The 15,253-nt window shown below is 42.0% G+C and overlaps 1 protein-coding gene across 3 annotated transcripts in view; it reads left to right on the forward strand.

The window, feature by feature from the left end:
* The window catches only part of si:dkey-237h12.3 (teneurin-3), a 161,894-nt gene that overhangs the window by 15,920 nt on the left and 130,721 nt on the right, over window positions 1-15,253 (forward strand). For all 3 annotated transcript variants that reach the window (XM_035766574.2, XM_052511257.1, XM_052511258.1), the window contains exons 2-3: window positions 3,754-4,157; window positions 6,494-6,769. In XM_035766574.2, coding sequence (XP_035622467.2) covers window positions 3,896-4,157; window positions 6,494-6,769 — 538 coding nt within the window. In that variant the 5' untranslated portion in view covers window positions 3,754-3,895. The remainder of the gene's footprint in view (window positions 1-3,753; window positions 4,158-6,493; window positions 6,770-15,253) is intronic.

Here is a 15,253-nt window from a genome sequence, read left to right on the forward strand (position 1 = left end):
TGATCCCCACCACCCTCCATCACCACTTTCACGACTCCCTTGGCAAAGGACCGTACGGTCCCTGCAAAAACAAATAGGAAAGGGCGAGGCCACAGAGTGGAAAGGATGGGAAGGAGAGCTAGCTTGGCATAGGGGTGGCAAGTGGAACATCTGGGAGAGGGGGACACGATGGAAACGATAACCATATGTTTTTATTGGCTTTATTTACAGACTACAGAGTCAGGGGTTACGTCAGGTGGTAAACGATAACCATGTGTTTTTATTGGCTTTATTTACAGACTACAGGTGGTAATTGCTGGCTTTTGGACCCAATATTTTTATTCAAGCCAATAAATGTAATAGTTGATCGGGAGAAAAAAGCTATCTTATTACAAAATAATGCTTTTTGTTTATTGATGGAAATATCAGTCGATGGAAATACATTTGACCATCACACTTCTAGGTCTATAGGTTAATGTTCTTTAGTGGAATTAAATTGGGGCGTGTGTATTTTCATTAGTCATCATTTATCTTATTTATCAAACACAACTATATCACATGGGCACAGCATACAGAGCTTATTTTGAGCTTGAAACATGTGATTTGATAAGACCAGTCATTGGACAACAATTCTAAATGCAATCGCAAGGCCACGATTAAAAATAGCTACTATTTTTATTTCTCAACTGGCAAATTGAAGGGCGCCTCCCATTTGCCATTCAAGTGCATAGTCAACGGTAGGCAGTCTATCACCATGCCACCCAATGTGAGCTGGAGGCAGTATGCATTTTCAAGACATATACTTAATTTTTAAAACCTGAACGTTTACTTCAGATTGTGAGGCATGTCTTTCCGTGTTTCAAAGTAGCCTAGGAACCATAGAAACGCAGAGGCAATTATTTTATAAAGACTTCCTCATATGCAGTTGAAACCAGCATTTTTCTCCTCTTATATTGGTTTTCAAATCAACTTTCTTTCGTTGTCTAGAAGCCAAAGGCACAATCCTAGTCATATTAGAAACCCATCCTAGTTGCTGCATCTTTAGATTTTCCCTCTTTCTAAGTTTCTAACAGACAGTTTTATCTCTGTCACATGTGGAACCGCTCGCATCAGATGTGCTGTTTAGAATGGTGTTTTCCCGCAAATTGCATTTTGGCAAATGTTTGTAAATGACATTTTATTGTCTGCTTCATTACAGGAATTGCGTGTTCTGTTAAGATGAATTACCATAATTTAAATGTGAATTCTGTCATTCTGAGCACTGTGGGTGGACTCCCTAATGGGTTACACACTCAATGCATATGGGTCCCATAATTTCTCAAATGGCCGTTAAATTAAACTCTTCCCGGTCACATTGTCCGGCGCCTCATTTTCCTTACGGAAACCCTGGGTCAGGGGGTCTGAGTTAATATTTAGAACAGGCCTTCGGAAATGTAATTACTTGAACAAAGAGGGCTTCGGGAAGATTTGCCGTTTCAGCAGGGAAGTCTCCAGTGGCTACTCTACTCTCTCTTTGCAAAATGCTGTTTGTGCTTACGTCAGGAATGTGGGTCACATTGGTTGAAACCAATTTATTTGTCTGTATTGGCTCTGAGCCACGTCTGTGGTGGCTTCTCCTTTGGTCCTCTCGTGTGAATCGTGAGTGTGAAGCAAAAAAATCCAACACACAATCCCTGATTTTGTGTCCAAACAAGAGAATTGAGCCTAGATCATAAAAGCTTATATTCTCGAAAACTATGTTACCAAATTGACATCAAGACATTGCTTGACACTATATTATATATATAGTGTATGGTTAATGTTTAGAAGAACATTGAGACTGTATATAACAGAAGAAGCAGGTTTAGGAGGAACTGGCTGGGGAATCATAGACCTGTGTAGTACTGTGCTACGCTACATAGATCATGGAGTGTCACTTCCCCCTGCCTCACTGCCTTGTCAACATTCCCACTGTGCCACTATAATACTGCAGTGTCGGCTTTTCCTTCTTGAGGTCATGGGTGACTGGCTGTCTCAATCAACCATATTATTAAAGGTGACACATACGGACCAGAGGGTTAGCATCCTAACAATATGTAGGACAGTTCTCAATCCGAATGGGGAGACGTGGGGATAATTGTTGGTGTATTGCGGTAAGGCACTACGTGGACATTATGTAGGCCTTTTTGTGGTTTTGGTATCCAAGCAACGAAGTGGCTTAATCCTTAGATAGAACTTCCTTGAGCTCACAGCACAGCACACTACACCAGACAGCTTCTATGAGTATCTCCCTAGTGTCCTCAAAGCGTCCCCATGTACAGGAACTACCTTCATTACATTTTGATGAACTCCGAAAAATGTTGGCGTTAGTAACTTTGGTGTTCATATTAAAGACGTGCCCGGACGTTCACTTTGCTTTGTGAGAATCCGTCCCGCCATAACACACCCATGGGGACTTATAGCTGATTAGGACACTAATCTTTTTCCCCCTGTTGGGTTGTCGGCGGCTCGACAGACAAGGCTCTTAGCAATATCGTCTATCAGCCCCTGTGTATAAAGTCTATAAATCAGAACAGATCACAATCGGGGACGTTTGTGGGTGAGTCCGTTCTTGGCCACTGCACAATAGTCTTTGTAAATGTGGTTTAACATCTCCACTCTTGTCTCTGCATTTGAAAATGTCTTTTAAGATTCCATCTCTGCATAGAAAGAAAGAACAACCTGTCACCTAGTGAAAGGACTTCTCAGCAAAATTCTCAATAAAAACTTTGAGGTCGAGAAAATATTTTTTCATTTCTCTTGGATCCAAAGTTTCAGTTTCAGTACGGGGAAATGTGTAAGTGTCTGATACACCTGTCTTTGGGCTTCCAGCTGAGTCAAGACAGAAATGAAATCCTCACCAGTGAAAATCCCCCTTTTCACACTCTATAATTAAAGTATCTACATGACCTGTCGACCTCATACACAAACACACGTCCAAGTTGTGGACAAAAGGAATTTAGTCAAGACAATGGAGGTCTGAACTGAGGCTGAAAGAATAAAAGAAGGGGGGAGTGAGAGGAGAGGAGATCTGTTTATAGAGGACTTCATGCAAGGATGGTGGGGGTTTAGGGATGGTGGGTTTGAGTGGGCTTACGGGTGGGGTTTGAGAGATGGTGGTGGTGTGAGTGTGCTTACGGGTGGGGTTAAAGAGATGGTGGTGGTGTAAGTGTGCTTACGGGTGGGGTTTGAGAGGTGGTGGGTGTGAGTGGGCTTACGGGTGGGGTTTGAGAGGTGGTGGGTGTGAGTGGGCTTACGGGTGGGGTTTGAGAGGTATTGGGTGTGAGTGGGCTTACGGGTGGGGTTTGAGAGGTGGTGGGTGTGAGTGGACTTACAGGGTGGGGTTTGAGAGGTATTGGGTGTGAGTGGGCTTACGGATGGGGTTTGATAGATGGTGGGTGTGACTGGGCTTACGGGTGGAGTTTGAGAGGTGGTGGGTGTGAGTGGGCTTACGGGTGGGGTTTGAGAGGTATTGGGTGTGAGTGGGCTTACGGGTGGGGTTTGAGAGGTGGTGGGTGGAGTGGGTTTACGGGGTGGGGTTTGAGAGATGGTGGTGGTGTGATTGGGCTTACGGGTGGGGTTTGAGAGATGGTGGTGGTGTGATTGGGCTCACGGGTGGGGTTTGAGAGGTGGTGGGTGTCAGTGGGCTTACGGGTGGGGTTTGAGAGGTGGTGGGTGTGAGTGGGAGCTTTTGAAGATTAAGTCGGGGGATTAGTGTTATCTGAGCTTCTCGTCTCTCCCCTCTCTGTTTCCCAGGTAGAGCCGAATGGGGCTAAGTGGACAGACAGACAGAAATACAGACGGATAGACAGAGGGACAGACTTACCAACGGCGTAAACCGGAGTGGAATATCCCAAAGCAAGCGTCTCAGGAGAGAAGGACACAGTATGCAGGCAGCATGGAACAGGTGAAGGAGCAGCAGCCTTTCTGCTCACTCTCCAAGAGCCAGAGAGAGAGAGACCGTGAAAGGGAGAGGGAAAGGGAACGGCGTCACACCTCATCATCAACAGACCAAGAAGGGGCCTGCCGTGTGCCAACCCAGAAGTCCTACAGCTCTAGCGAGACGCTGCAGGCCTACGACCATGACCCCGCCCGGCTGCTGTTCTCAGGCCGAGTCAAGGAGATGGCCCACCAAGAGACCAATGACTACAGCAGGCCAGGTCAGTACAGCCACAGCTCTATTCCAATAATATGAAAGGATGATTCATAATCGGTCTGCTGTTTGGATATCATTTGTTTCATACGTGTACTTTTTAAACATACTTTACTTGGGAACACATGGACTTTGGTATAATAAAAACAATTGCAAGGTGTATTATAGAATTGAAATGAATTGTCTGCTGTTGAGATCATTGACATAGGAAAGATAGATAGAGAGATACTATATTAGTAAGTTTATCATTCTTTCATAGTGCCTCCCATGGGTTTCCTTGAAAACTTTATCTTGGTAATGCATGATCCATTAACCAGCATTCATAGTTCGTCATTTGAGGTTTGTATTACTCCATGACGAACAGTAGAGCTCTTTTCGATCTGTGCAGTATGTACAGATCCAAACGAAATGATCGCGCTTCACTTCACATACCGTTGATAATTACCCATTGAACTGCTGAGCAAATAACCCACCGTTGTCATTTTTTGTTGGCAATTGGTAGGAAATGTTCATAATAAGAAAAAAGTTGGGTGGTTTATTTTAGTGTCATAGACGATTCTTGATTTTCTAAAATTGCATATTTTATGGCATATTTCTCATTGATGTCTGCTAATTGGCGCCAACTGGAAAGGAATTGCATTCTAATTAGGCTGTGGGAAGAATGTTCATTTCCACTTTATTTCTAGATCAATTTACAACCTTTAATGAAAAGGTAATGCGCGATTAGACTTATTATCACTTCAATTATCAATAATTGTTATCTACACATTTCAAAGTTTTATCCTAAAAGTAAATTCACACCTTAAGTCAAATGTATAGTTTAAGGTTATTAATTGTCTTTTGAAGGTTTTAACACATGACATACAATATTGCCAAAGTCCAGAATCGCTCCCCTGCAGTTTTTTCTTTAAAATGTTATTTGTCCATTTCACTTGTTTAAATGTTTTCTGCCATGAAATAACCAGTAAACTAAATCAAATGACAGTTTTAAATGAATTTATTCATTGATAATGTACTTACATTAATCTTGCTCCCTGTCTTGTCTGCAGTGATATAATGATATTTCTATATTAATGTGGATAAAATACATGTCTGTAATCTTATGCAGCATGACATGACATTCTCTATTATTCAGCTAGCTGAATACATTTTTTTTTATAGTATGACTTTGAATGTACATATAAAAACATATATATTGATAAATATATACACTGAACAAGATTTTCCATCCAAACTTGTTTTAGTTCTGTCCACGCATTTAGCAATATAAATTCAGAGAAAAGTACATTAATTGTAGATTTTTGCTGTTTACTTCAGATTACATTATTTTTTCTAAATCCAGCATTGACATCCTGTAAATTCCTTTGCATCTCTGTTTTTCACCATTTTGTTTCTCTATTAAATCAACACTTTAGATCCAGATTTACAAACAATTTAGACACAGAATTGTGGAACTCTTTCAATTTACAAAAAATAATAATTTGGGTAGTTGTACAATGAGTGGGAGTCTCTTTTCTCTGAGTACGCACCCACAGTTTTTAAGGAACTCCGTCTGGCTTTCAACGGACTCTTGAAAGTTGTAATAGTAGAATGCACGAGGTGCCATTTCGAAATTGGGTCGTGCGTCATCAGTTTTCCTCTTGTCATGTCAGTCATTGCATACATTAGAGAGCTATTTATAACTTGTCAGAAATGTCCAGATCAACAAGCCCATGTCAGCTAATGTTTTTTTAGCCCATAGATTTTGTTGTAACATTCAACTCACTCAAATATCACATAAATACACATGAGACATGGCAACATGAATAGAATTGCAAGAGAATGGACTTTAAAACTGCAAAATGTTCACTGCCCCGCTTGACAAAATGTGTAGAATTGCAGGAAATAAGGTTTAAACCTGCTAAATGTTCTCTCCGCCAACAAGAGGGGTGTGAACAGTTTGTGTCAAACCGTGCTTGTGCCCATAGAAATAGACGTGGCGCGTGTGCACGGTGGGGGGGGGTGTTGTTTTCAGCAGAAGTCCTATCATCTTCCATCTTGCTTGAATGTACAGTATGTCTGTTGTGACTTGGCTTCTGATTTACTGGTTGGCTTTTATTTTTGTGAGGCTTCTATTTGAGTTAAGCCTACTGCCCTTCTAAGAACAGACATTTTAAGAATCACAAAAACATTTAAGCTACACATTTTGGCAAAATGGCAGTCATTGTAAATAAGGATTTGTTCTTAACTGACTTGCCTCGTTAAAAATACAACAAAACGTCCGCACCAGATATTGTGGGTTTGGGATTGGGGTTTGATAACATTGTTAAATTATAGACCTGCTATTTGGTTTTGTCTGTACAGGACAGGCCTTCTCGCTGAGGCAACTTGGGATATGTGAGGCCTCCACACGCAGAGGCCTGGCCCTCTGCCCTGAAACAGGCCTCTCGCACCCCCTTGGTAGCTACTCCAGAGGAACGGTCCCCACACAGAATAATGAGCACACATCTCCGGAACGTACCATGGCTCTCTGGGGCAGGGGTGCCAAGTCAGGCCAAAGCTCATGCCTGTCTAGTCGCTCCAACTCGGCCATTACCCTGACAGACACCAAAATGGACAATAAGTCGGACAACGAAATTGGTGAGTCTGCCACACCTTTATTTGTTAATTGTGATCCCCCTTATACCTGTTTTTGTGGACGTTTAAGGAGGAAGTTAATCGCACAACAAATGTGCAAACTAGTAAGCATTGTACCGGTAATATTTCATTGGTGCTCAGGAAATCTCTTTCATTGGCGGAAGCGATAAGCGGTGGATTCTGATTGGGCATGTGCAGCTGCTGTTTGGGGATAAAAGGCATGTTTCATGGCCTCTTGTGGATAAGAATTTGGTCTTCCAATTGAGTGTTTGGTAGTCACCTGGTCATCTCCACATGGAAGCAGGGGAGTTTGATAAAGTTTCCCCTTGGGCTAGTGTGTAATCGAAGATAGCTTTGTAAAGCGTCGGTCAGAGATTTCGCATAGAAATTCCACAGTAGTTGAACGAGCACACACAATAGCTGATTTACGATGGTTCAGTGGTTTGAAGTGCAAATTTGATCATGCTCGAAACCCAAAACTTAAGACTGTGGTATTCTTTTGAAGGAAGATCTTCTGTGCCTCAAATGCGGGATAAAAAAATATACATTTCTGTTTATACTTGTCAATATTGCTTTAAGTGATAAATGACTCTTTCATTTTGATTTAGAAAGGGTTTGTACTCAAACAAAAAGTGGTCTATACAGCTATATAAAAACACAGTTATTTTGTTGCTTTTGTTGTGTATAGAATGTGAGGCACTTTCAGTGTATAATATTCCTTGTAGTGATAACTTTTTAACTTTTTATCCGGCATTCGTCAATGACTTTACAAAAAGTACAATGTTTTGCCTCCAACTTTGAAGTGATGTTATTGTCTATTACTTATTTATTCATGTCGTTGTGCTATTTTATTTTCTACACATCATCCATGGTCTCAAATTTGTTCTTAGAGCAGTTTTGACAACTTTTGCTGCTGTTAAGCTAATTTGAGGAATACTTTTATCTTTAATGCTCTCAAAAAGCATTGAAAATCTATTTACCATAGTGGTATGTATTGTCATCTCATATGTTTGCTATCGCCATACTTTTCAATAAGCATTACCAAAGGTACAGAAGAAAGAGAGATGATAGTAGTGGATTATCCAAGAATTATCCACAGACTTTCAACTGGCCAGAACATATAGAAAGGTCACATGGTACAAAGGAAATATTTTGTGTTCAGAGCAAGCAATTTATATTTCAGTTATGTTCCAGAGAGATATTCCATACCACACTTGATGCGTAAATCTGAGACGTGGATCTTTCGCCTCTTTTCCTGCCTTTTTTCCTTATATAACATTATTTTGTTTTATTATAGACTCCAACTACTTTGTGATTACTACTGATGTAAAAAAGGCTTTATAAAATACATTTGCATTTGATTGGATGGAAAAACGTGTGGAAAATAAATTGATGCAAGGGTAGTGATCGGAAGGATTAATGCTCCCACCAATGTCCACATCTGCTTGTTCACACACTTCAATATCTGTGTCCTCATCTAGTTTTTTAAAGCCCCACATTATTCATGTGGCGCCATATAATGTCATTCCAAATAACTCATTGATGACGTGTAATGGGAGTAAAATAAGACATTCAAGGCACCTAATAAGGTGTTTTCTTATCTACATTACTTTTCCTCCATGTTTGTTGCAGCTGTGACATGCGATCTCTGTGGCTCAGAAAGCGCATTGGAGTTAGCTGGCTTCAAAAGGCTCTGACCTGGCCTCCTACCCCCACTACCCCCCGCAGCCTCTCTCCTTTGGAGTCACTTTTGGAGATGTCTGGAGTGCTGCCGCTCATTTGTTCTTGTTAGTGCGACTCCCCACTGTGACTTTTATCTCGCCCAATTTCCACCCTATTATTTTAATCATAGGGAAAATAAGCAATACGTGCCACATCTTGTTCGCAGGTGGCTAAGCTACCACCCGTTAGGAAGGCGCGGAAAGATGCCCAGAGTTCTCGAATTTTAATTAAACCCTAACCACGGGTAACTTTTCCATCAGTTGTGCTTATTTGTTCGTTTGTAGCTTAACCTTATTTGGATGTTTTGTTGTGAATGATAAGAGGTTCAGATCTTGACGTGTCACGCACTTATCAACAGCTACATTGTTGATTTGTTATCGTGTTATCCTTATCTTGTATCAGATGGCTACTTTTATTTTCAACTTGAGCAAAGGGGAAAAAGTCATCCTTTAATACTGCTTTAGATCTCATTCTTTCTCTCTTTTTGTCATGAAGCATTACACTTTCGACTTTCACTATTTAATGAAGCAGCTAAGAGGAATTACCCATCCAAAGGTTTCCATCAACTGAATATGCATGTGAAAGCCGTTACAAAGGGGCGTTCAGCTCCACTTATTCATAAATGAACTCAATATTTCATTGTAATTTGCACCGTTCTGGGCAGTCAGACACAGAAGACTACTACAGTCTTGGCAGACTGTCGGGCGATAGCATCTGCAACTGTTAATAACTGCCTGATCCAAGAGAAAGAAGACTAAGATTAAAGACTGTGTCTTTGCTGGCTGTGTTTCATTCCAAAAGAATCCAGAGAATTTAGGTCCAGATTGACAGATTTACTTTGTTGGTTGTGATGTTGGTTGTTTTGTTGGTTTGGGATGTTGGTTGTTTTGTTGGTTTGCGATGTTGGTTGTTTTGTTAGTTGTGATGTTGGTTATTTTGTTGGACTGTTGTGTTGGCCCTGATGATGGGTTATTGTCTGTTCAGCGTCTAATAACAGTGAACAAATTGATTGAGACAATTGTGGCGAATCGTACCCTGTCGACAACAAATCCAATGCCTTCTGAACTGATGTCCTCAAGAGCATTTTAACAGCTGTTTTAACATATTATTAATGCTATGTGTCTGTGACATTTTATCAGTGCAAAAATGGCAAAAGAAGTCCAATTTATCCAAACAATGAAGACAGCCACCAAAGACAGTTTTACACACCACTCTCAAATGGAGTATAACTCCTGGCTGCTTTGTGTGAACCCTTCCAGTAAAAGGTTAATTGAATTACACGAGAAGACATTGTAACATGTAGTGCAGCACAGCACACACCAGAGAGCTGTGGGTATATGATACGCACACACACACACACACACACACACACACACACACACACACACACACACACACACACACACACACACACACACACACACACACACACACACACACACACACACACACACACACACACACACACACACACACACACACACACACACACACACACACACACACACACAGGGAGTCTAACAAACAAAGGTTACACACCATCGGTCAACTCCTGCCTCAGATCCGCATCACATCATGATTACAGTGGAATCATTCTATTGATCATGGAAAATAAAAACACCCTCACACTGCCTATATAATTCAATATGGCCTAAGTTGTGAATATACAGAACAAGTCAAACCTTTAGTTTGGTCAAAGGCTCTGAACATCTGTGACGTTTTTGAAGAAGAGCTGAGAACGCATCAGTGTGTTTGAGCCACAGACCCTAGTGGCCTGAGTGCCGGCCACGTCCAACTCTTGTTATTTTCTCCTCTCCTGGTCCCATTGACTGCTCCCTCTCAGAAGAGTTGCCTTTATCTTTTGTCGGACCGTGTCAATGTATGTAGGACACTGGCTGCGTGATGTGTGTACAGCGCAGAGGTGTCATGGGGCTCATCCATCAACTGAACCCACACTGCTTTCTATTTTGGTGGAAGACAGAGAGAGCTTGGTGTGGAAGATTTCCTTGCTGTTTCGTTGGGTAAAGGGTCAATTCCATTGGATCTAAACTTCTGTTACTTATTTGATAAGACTTGACTCATTACTTTTTAACTCCTGGTTGGGGAATCATTTATGCCCAATTCATACCTTGACGACCTCTTTTCTAAAATAGTTTTCAATTCATCCTGTGTGGTTACAGAGGAATTTAACCTGGCCTTGTTGTCCAAACCGATTGCGCTTGCCATTGCTGGTTAGCCGTTGGTAAGCAAAACATGCCATTGAGCTTGCCATTGTTGGATTGCCTTTGGTAAACAGTTGCATACACCAGACCAGACTGCACAACATGCTATTATAATTAAGACCTACTCTAGCATTGTCAATTACCAGACCTGCTATTGACTGTACTATATAGAAAGGGCTCATTTCATTTCAATAGGCAGCCTGATGGAGTAGCTGTATTAACCTCCAACATGGAAACAGTTAGGGGTCTATTTCTCAACACATGGCAACGGATTAGGCTGCGTGTTGAGGCTGTGGTGTATATATAACTGTCTCAGAGCTACTTGTCCTTTTCCTTTCTTTTCAACAGAATCAGCATCATTAGCATCTACTCAAGTGTAACATCATGTTCCTTGAATAATACAATGCAGAGCTAATTTCGATCGTTGGTGGCTTTTCCCCTGTTGATACACTGTGTTTTATTTCTGGAGCAATCTTAGCTTTTGTAGACATCAGATCAAATCAAACGCTGCGGGTTAAGACTACTTGTCAAACGGCCAAATCACATTGATGCTTATTGACGATCCCATGGCGACAATATGTTTTGAATGACAACTCTTCTCCGATGAGCTCAGATATTGAAAAGGAAGGAAAAATGGTTGACAAGCCATTATAATACTGTGTGTATCCCTGTAAATAAGATGGGAATTTATGGAAACATAAAAGCAGCTATAAAGACTGAAAATAAAAATAATTCTCATATGGCATGTTTTAAACATGAGTCACATGAGGGAAACTCACATTAAGATCAGTCTAATAACACTCTGCCAACCTGGATCTCTTAGCTGTGTCTGAATCCTGGCTTAGAAAAACCACCAAAAACCCTGAAATCTCCATCGCTAAATATAACATTTCCCGCCAAGTTAGAACTGCCAAAGGGGGCGGTGTTGCAATCTACTGCAAAGATAGCCTGCAGAGTTCTGTATTACTATCCAAGTCTGTACCCAAACAATTTGAGCTTCTACTTCTAAAAGTTCACCTTTCCAGAAACAAAACTCTCACTGTTGCTGCTTGCTATAGACCTCCCTCTGCCCCCAGCTGTGCCCTCGATACCATATGTGAATTGATTGCCCCCCATCTATCTTCTGAGCTCGTGCTACTAGGTGACCCACTCAATAAATGTAGAACTAGGAATATATATAGTCCTTGGTTCACTCCAGACCTGTCTGCCCTTGACCAGCACAAAAACATCCTGTGGCGTTCTGCATTAGCATCGAATAGCCCCCGTGATATGCAGCTTTTCAGGGAAGTTAGGAACAAATATACACAGGCAGTTAGAAAAGCTCAGGCTAGCTTTTTCATACAGAAATTTGCATCCTGTAGTACTAACTCAAAAAAGTTCTGGGACACTGTAAAGTCTATGGAGAATAAGAGCACCTCCTCCCAGCTGCCCACTGCTCTGAGGCTAGGAAACACTGTTACCACTGATAAATCCACTATAATTGAGAATTTCAATAAGCATTTCTCTACGGCTGGCCATGCTTTCCACCTGGCTACCCCTACCCCGGTCAACTGCCCGGCACCCTCCACAGCAACCCGCCAAAGCCCCACCATTTCTCCTTCACCCAAATCCAGATAGCTGATGTTCTGAAAGAGCTGCAAAATCTGGACCCATACAAATCAGCCGGGCTAGACAATCTGGACCCTCTCTTTCTAAAATGATCTGCCGAAATTGTTGCAACCCCTATTACTAGCCTGTTCAACCTCTCTTTCGTATCATCTGAGATTCCCAAAGATTGGAAAGCTGCCTCGGTCATCCCCCTCTTCAAAGGGGGGACACTCTTGACCCAAACTGCTACAGACCTATATCTATCCTACCCTGTCTTTCTAAGGTCTTCGAAAGCCAAGTTAACAAACAGATTACCGACCATTTCGGAACCCACCGTACCTTCTCAGATCAAATCAAATCAAATCAAATGTATTTATATAGCCCTTCGTACATCAGCTGATATCTCAAAGTGCTGTACAGAAACCCAGCCTAAAACCCCAAACAGCAAGCAATGCAGGTGTAGAAGCACGGTGGCTAGGAAAAACTCCCTAGAAAGGCCAAAACCTAGGAAGAAACCTAGAGAGGAACCAGGCTATGTGGGGTGGCCAGTCCTCTTCTGGCTGTGCCGGGTGGAGATTATAACAGAACATGGCCAAGATGTTCAAATGTTCATAAATGACCAGCATGGTTGAATAATAACAAGGCAGAACAGTTGAAACTGGAGCAGCAGCATGGCCAGGTGGACTGGGGACAGCAAGGAGTCATCATGTCAGGTAGTCCTGGGGCTCAGGTCCTCCGAGAGAGAGAAAGAAAGAAAGAGAGAATTAGAGAGAGCATATGTGGGGTGGCCCGTCCTCTTCTGGCTGTGCCGGGTGGAGATTATAACAGCTATGCAATCTGGTATCAGAGCTGGTCATGGGTGCACCTTAGCCACGCTCAAGGCCCTAAACAACATCATAACCGCCATCGATAAGAGACATTACTGTGCAGCTGTATTCATCAACCTGGCCAAGGCTTTCGACTCTGTCAGTCACCACATTCTTCTTGGCAGACTCGACAGCCTTGGTTTCTCAAATGATTGCCTCGCCTGGTTTACCAACTACTTCTCTGATAGAGTTCAGTGTGTCAAATCGGAGGGCCTGTTGTCCGGACCTCTGGCAGTCTCTATAGGTGTGCCACAGGGTTAAATTTTCGGGCTGACTCTCTTCTCTGTATACATCAATGATGTTGCTCTTGCTGCTGGTGATTTGCTGTTCCACCTCTATGCAGACAACACCATGCTGTATACTTCTGGCCCCTCTTTGGACACTGTGTTAACTAACCTCCAGACAAGCTTCAATGCCACACAACTCTCCTTCCGTGGCCTCCAACTGCTCTTAAACGCAGTTAAAACTAAATGCATGCTGTTCAATCAATCACTGCCCGCACCTGCTCCCCTGTCCAGCATCACTACTCTGGACGGCTCTGACTTAAAATACGTGAACAACTACAAATACCTGGGTGTCTGGTTAGACTGTAAACTCTCCTTCCAGACTCGCATTAAGCATTTCCAATCCAATCCTGTATGCTCTCGTTGGTAGGCCCTCGCTTCATACTCGTCGTCGAACCCACTGGCTACAGGTCATCTACAATTCTCTGCTAGGAAAAGCTCCGCCTTATCTCAGCTCACTGGTCACCATAGCAGCACCCACTCGTAGCACGCACTCCAGCAGGTATATCTCACTGGTTACCCCCAAAGCCAATTCCTCTTTGGTCATCTTTCCTTCCAGTTATAATAATAAATATAATAATAATATATGCCATTTAGCTGACGCTTTTATCCAAAGCGACTTACAGTCATGTGTGCATACATTCTACGTATGGGTGGTCCCGGGAATCGAACCCACTACCCTGGCGTTACAAGCGCCATGCTCTACCAACTGAGCCACAGAAGGACCACAGTTCTCTGCTGCCAATGACTGGAACGAACTGCAAAAATCTCTGAGGCTGGAGACTCACATAGACCCTCACTAGCTTTAAGCACCAGCTGTCAGAGCAGCTCATAGATCTCTGCACCTGTACATAGCCCATCTGTAAACAGCCCATCTATTTACCTACCTCATCCCCATACTGTATTTATTTATTTATCTTGCTCCTTTGCACCCCAGTATCTCTACTTGCACATTCATCTTCTGCACATCTACAATTTTAGTGTTTAATTGCTATATTGTAATTACTTCGCCACGATGGCCTATTTATTGCCTGAACTTACCTCATTTGCACTCACTGAATATGGACTTTTTCTTTTCTTTTGTTCTACTGTATTATTGACTGTATGTTTAGTTTATTCCTGTATACCTGTATACTTTATACCTGTACATAGCCCATCTATAATTTAGCCCAAATAACTACCTCTTCCCCTAATGTATTTATTTATTTATTTAGCTCCTTTGCACCCCATTATTTATATTTCTGCTTCGCAAATTCTTCCCACTGCAAATCTACCATTCCAGTGTTTTAATTACTATATTGTATTTACTTCGCCACCATGATCTTTTCTTTTCCTTTACCGCCTTTATCTCACCTAATTTGCTCACATCGTATATAGCTTTATTTTTCTACTGTATTATTGACTGTATGTTTGTTTTACTCCATGTGTAACTCTGTGTTGTTGTATGTGTCGAACTGCTTTGCTTTATCTGTCACATTCTGACCATAGTTATTTTGTGTTTCCTTGTTTTAGTGTTGGTCAGGACGTGAGCTGGGTGGGCATTCTATGTTGTATGTCTAGTTTGTCTACTTCTATGTTTGGCCTGATATGGTTCTCAATCAGAGGCAGGTGTTAGTCATTGTCTCTGATTGGGAACCATATTTAGGTAGCCTGTTTTGTGTTGGGTTTTGGTGGGTGGTTGTTTCCTGTCTTTGTGTTCTCTGCACCAGATAGGACTGTTTCGGTTTTGCCACGTTTGTTATTATGTATTTGTGTAGTGTTCCCGTTATCGTCTTTCATTAAACATTTTGAACGGAAGAAAGCCGT

The sequence above is a fragment of the Oncorhynchus keta genome, chromosome 4, assembly GCF_023373465.1.
Source record: "Oncorhynchus keta strain PuntledgeMale-10-30-2019 chromosome 4, Oket_V2, whole genome shotgun sequence".
NCBI lineage: Eukaryota > Metazoa > Chordata > Actinopteri > Salmoniformes > Salmonidae > Oncorhynchus > Oncorhynchus keta.